The sequence below is a fragment of the Pundamilia nyererei genome, unplaced genomic scaffold (genome assembly GCF_000239375.1).
Source record: "Pundamilia nyererei isolate P.nyererei 1_Seehausen unplaced genomic scaffold, PunNye1.0 scaffold00071, whole genome shotgun sequence".
NCBI classification, from domain to species: Eukaryota; Metazoa; Chordata; class Actinopteri; order Cichliformes; family Cichlidae; genus Pundamilia; species Pundamilia nyererei.
This window is the reverse complement of record NW_005187472.1, coordinates 190,059-194,878: the sequence shown is the minus strand read 5'-3', so window position 1 is coordinate 194,878 and position 4,820 is coordinate 190,059. Positions and strand designations below refer to the sequence as shown.

At 37.5% G+C, this 4,820-nt stretch overlaps 1 protein-coding gene across 1 annotated transcript in view; it reads right to left on the bottom strand.

Annotated features, from left to right (window-relative positions):
- Window positions 1-2,420: 2,420 nt before the first annotated feature.
- pgap1 (post-GPI attachment to proteins inositol deacylase 1) overlaps window positions 2,421-4,820 on the bottom strand; it is a 14,886-nt gene continuing 12,486 nt past the window's right edge. Inside the window, exons 25-26 of the mRNA XM_005736797.1 lie at window positions 4,350-4,454; window positions 2,421-4,268 (exon numbers count right to left, since the gene is read on the bottom strand). Of these exons, the coding sequence (XP_005736854.1) occupies window positions 4,130-4,268; window positions 4,350-4,454 (244 nt within the window). The 3' untranslated portion in view covers window positions 2,421-4,129. The remainder of the gene's footprint in view (window positions 4,269-4,349; window positions 4,455-4,820) is intronic.

The following is a 4,820-nucleotide window of genomic DNA, read 5'->3' as shown; positions in this document are numbered from 1 at the left end:
TGAGTTTTTTTTCTGGAGGCTTCCACAGAGGGATTTGGAGGAATAACGTGCCCTTCTATTCAAAGGTCCTTTTACCTGAACTGAAGCCATGCTGCACATTCATATATATGACAGATGCTCTATAAAGAGAATGCATCAGTTTGGCACACTGGTTTCAAGTGACAGCATTTCAAAATAGAACAAAATAAAATGAGAATTTGATTTCCTGCTTTATTTCAATCCAAATGTTTTACCTTTATGTTGAATGTATTCCAAGAGCTTCATCACATTTTTAAAAAACACAAAACCCACCAAATTTGAAGTAGCAAAATGTCCCCAGAACAGCAGTTGTCTGTGTGTGGATTACTCGGTGCGAGAGTGCATGTGGAAGGACGTGATCACAGTGAACACCGATACAAGTCACAAGTCTATTTATAGAAAACATAACTCTCATCGCTACTAATTTGTTCTACAAAGTTGTGTTTGCCACCGATTCACAGCGAGGCAGACGATGTGCATCTCAAAGCACTAAAACTATACCAAAAACGCACAAGTGCAGAGGGAAGCTGAACACTTACACCACTGTATAAACTCAAACACACAGAGACATTCAGTGCAGGTACATTCACATTGGGAACAGCGGTTTCTGCAGAGCGTGTTGACTTCTGACTGTGAGCTTGATTGGTCCCTAAATCTTTAGTATTTAGTTACTACAGAGTCCCACATTTTAAATAAAATGTAAAGAAAACAGAGGAGCTTTGCAAGTGGACACAAAGGAGTGAAATATGCTTTACATTCAATGTAGGGCTTCAGCCAGCACAAAGCGGCTGAGATCTGAACACAAACTGCTGCTTACACAAGAAAGCAAAAAGGCACAGCAGCAGCAGCAGGATGTAAGACAGAAATAAAATAAGACACTGTTAGTACGGAGGACTGAAGCTGTCAAAATTCATGTACAACAAGGCAATGAATAAAGATCAAATTATAAAGATTAAAAAAGTAAAAAGTTGTACAACTCAATTAATGAAAAAAAGAGCGACATATTTGTCACCATATTGTTTCCCATAATATCAATTATATAGTATTTATTTATTTCCATAAAATTTTTTCCTTCCATTTATCTCCACAAACGTGTTTCTTCATTTCATCTTTATTTAGCTAAAACTGATTTTTTTCTTCATAAAAATGATGGCACTGTCATGCAGATAATTTTCCTTTCTAGCTCCAAACGCATAACTTAACTACAAACTAATAACAATGGAAGATTAAATCACAAGTTAAAAATAAAATGAAAAAAAAATCAATGTTATGAAATGTGCCATAAATTAAGTAATACTTATGTTAATTTTTACTTATTAATTTTAGCGCATTTTATATCTTATTTGTTTATGAAGTTATTATTTCAGCATTTTTGGTCCTTCATAATTTTCCAGAGAGAAAGGCATGACATGAAATACAAACTCTCAGAGCTAGCTTCTTATATGCTTGAAGTTGATTTATTTTAGTTACTGAATAAAACATATTCAAGTTAGAGTGACATAGTGACTACAGGCTTAAAGTAGACTCTCTCTGCTTTAATTCGAGGGGCTGAATAAAAGTAATCTCCAAGCTATTGAGGAATTACAGCCAATTTTAGACACATTACCCCATTTCGAACTTGAATATGTTTTGGCCAGCAGCCAAAATAATGTTTGACAACATGTTTCCCTTTTTTTTGTTAAGTAATCTTGGAGCACAACACCCATATATTTATCACACAAAAAACATTTTAACTGATTAAACTGATTTAAGGTCAAACGAGTGTGAGTGAAACTGGCTTAAAAATGTAAATTTGGCAACAAAAATTGAACAAAAAGGCAACAAAAAGTCAGGCCTACATGTTATAACAGCACTCAAACACACACACAAAACTGTTTTCAGCAATGATAACAGTTTGAAGTAATTGTGGCAACAGATTTTTTCTCTATGACTCTTTCCATTCAAAAGCTTCAACATATCAGATGCTCTCTCTTCTCATTAAAACAAAAGTCTTATTTCTGTCATATTTCTTGTAAAAGGTCTCACTTCATTCATATTTTCAACCCGTATCCATTGTATTCTACTTCACACTCTGTGCAGCTGCTGAAGGAAGCAACTAGAGCATTAAATTTGTAATAATCCGCAACTGAAAATAGTCCCAAATCAATGCACCATCATTAATGTTGGTTCACACCAACATTAATGATAACAAACTTTTGTGAGCAGTTTTAGAATATTTAAATCCTCAGCAGGAAGCTGAAGGTTTGTAATGAAACAAAGAAAAATACGGAAGTCAGGAGGTGCCAAGATAAATAACATGGGGTTGGTTTGATTTTTTTTGCTGACAGTGCAAAAAAACAAAACAACTCTATCCTCTCCTTGTTAAATTGTTAAAATCCAAATCTACAAGTTCTTTTATGTTATGTTTTTTCAACGTTTCAAATATGAAATGAAAACTTCAACCAACACTCAAACATAAGATAAATACTAAACTCAACACAACACCAGCAAAAAGCAAATTCTACTTCCAATCCCAGGATTCAAGGTCCGGATATCACAGAGAACGTACACAGAAACAACACACTGCCTTCACCTCAAAACACCAACAACCACACCTGATATAGAATGAACATGTGATTGTATGCCCATAATGAAATATTTATGATTTGTTCCACCTTAAAACGCTAATTTATTTCTGCTTAGCATTCATCTCTCAAATTCCTTGGCATTTTGGTCTAACTTACTTTTAACCCATCAACAGGATTACAGCGAGTTTGGCACATAGAGATTTCTGAACACGTTTTACAGCAATGCCTTTAAAGTGCTCACTTCCTTCTCAAAATGACATGTAATATTTTTTTTTTTTTTAAAAAGCAAAAGCCCCTAAAAAGTCTGACATGTGCACGGATAAATTTGTTCTACAGGGCACTGAAACTGCCAAAATTAAAGCAAAATATAATAATGAATGCCTAGGTGATATGTAGAATAGTTGACTTCTGACCTCGAGTTTGAGCTCACTGAGATTTCGAACTTCGAACTTGATTTCGTATTCACAAACTTGGGTGCCCACATTGCCCGCTTGCCCCATGGTGTGACAGCAACACCCCATCAGGCATAAAAGGGTAACAGGGAATTGGAAAAAAATAAGATATGGGAAATTAAAATAGAAATTTCTATTTACTTTGTTATAAATTAATGAATATTTGTTTTAGGCATCTGATATAATTTTAATTCAGTTACAGATTTACTATTTATTATTTTAGCAGTTTTGATCCGCCATATGTTTGAAAATCTGGTGAAAATTCTTTTAGTTTGTTTAGTTTCTTACACTATCTCATGAGCTCCCCCTGCTGTACCCTTCCCTGAATTGCAGCTAAACTTTTTAAAATCAAATAAACAGGAAGTAGAATGTTTCTTATTGATCAGGTGTAGTAGAGATCATGGAGATTCAGACTTTCTCTGGATAACAAGACGCCCCCAAACCTGCACGTGTACACAAGCCTTCCTCAGTGCAACCCTTCATTTTGCAGCCACCGTCAATATTGTGCATCAAATAGGTGAGAACATAAACACGCCTGCTTTGGATTTCTCTAACGGAAGAAATGTAATACTCTGCCTCTGGTTTAGAGGAGGTACTACGACAGTGAGCAGGTAACAGTTAGAGCTGTAAGTCGTTGCTAAGCAGTAGGCAGTGTAAGAGTATACAGCACAGTGACCACAGTGAACAACGCCACTGTTGACACCAGAAACAACATCATGTTATAACAGTAACACCCTTTCCACAGTCTCTCATATCAGAAGCTTCACTGGTTGTGGAGCTGGCGCTCCCTGAAGGCAGAGCTATAGATATACAGAGTAAGGCAAACATGGTTTCAGGACAATCCAACAGAGCCTTATTTGCACCAAATGCTCTGAGGCCATTACACCCTCTCTTTTTAAAACACCCTGTGTAATCACCACGGAGCCTTTAGTGCTAACAGTGAGCAGGAAGTTAACCAGGCTATGTATGTCTATGGCTCCGCTCCATAGCAGCCCGGTACAGAAAGTCCTCAACCAGCCTCAGAGAGTCAGGCTGCGACTTAAGAAGAGGCATGTTATGGTGGAGATGGAGACTGAAACCAGCCCGGTGCTGTCAGAGGAGACAGCACAAGGCCAGCGGGATGAGTGACGCCAACAGGAAGTAGGTGATTCTGTAGAGGTGAAGAGGAGAGAAAGTCACCATGATGATGGCCAAGGGGAGAGGGAGGCAGGAGGTCAGAGGCAGCAGTTTACTGAAAAACATGAAGAACAAGTTAACTGTTAGCATGAAGGATCTCACTGGGAATGTGTGTGCTGGGCAGGTGTGCTCCTACCTGTTGCTGAGCTTTAAAGTGTTACAGTTAATAAGCAGCATGTAGACAAAAATTAGAGGCACGATGTATGGCCAGCAAGGGTCGGGATTCAGCTGGGTGGAATACCTGCACAGGTTCAACAAACAGAGAGCGTTAATATGGAACTCCTTATCCTAATGATCACACTCTGTACCTTTGTGTTTATTTAAGCATTCTTATAAGTCCAGAGGAGTTAACGGTAACATCACTCGAGGTCAAACCTAAAAACCCAGATAACAAGTCCAGACATTTAGGCATTTTATGCAAATAACCAAGTAGGTGCACTCTGTAACATTTTTAATATAATAAATAGTCATTAATGTGAATTTACAGGGAAAATCCAAAGGATATGCCGGTTTCTGCCCTGAACTCTGCCTCCATGACATCCACACATTTACCCATCAAATGCTTCCCTGTGTGCAAGGAAAGTAGTTTAGGGTACAGTAATGGAGC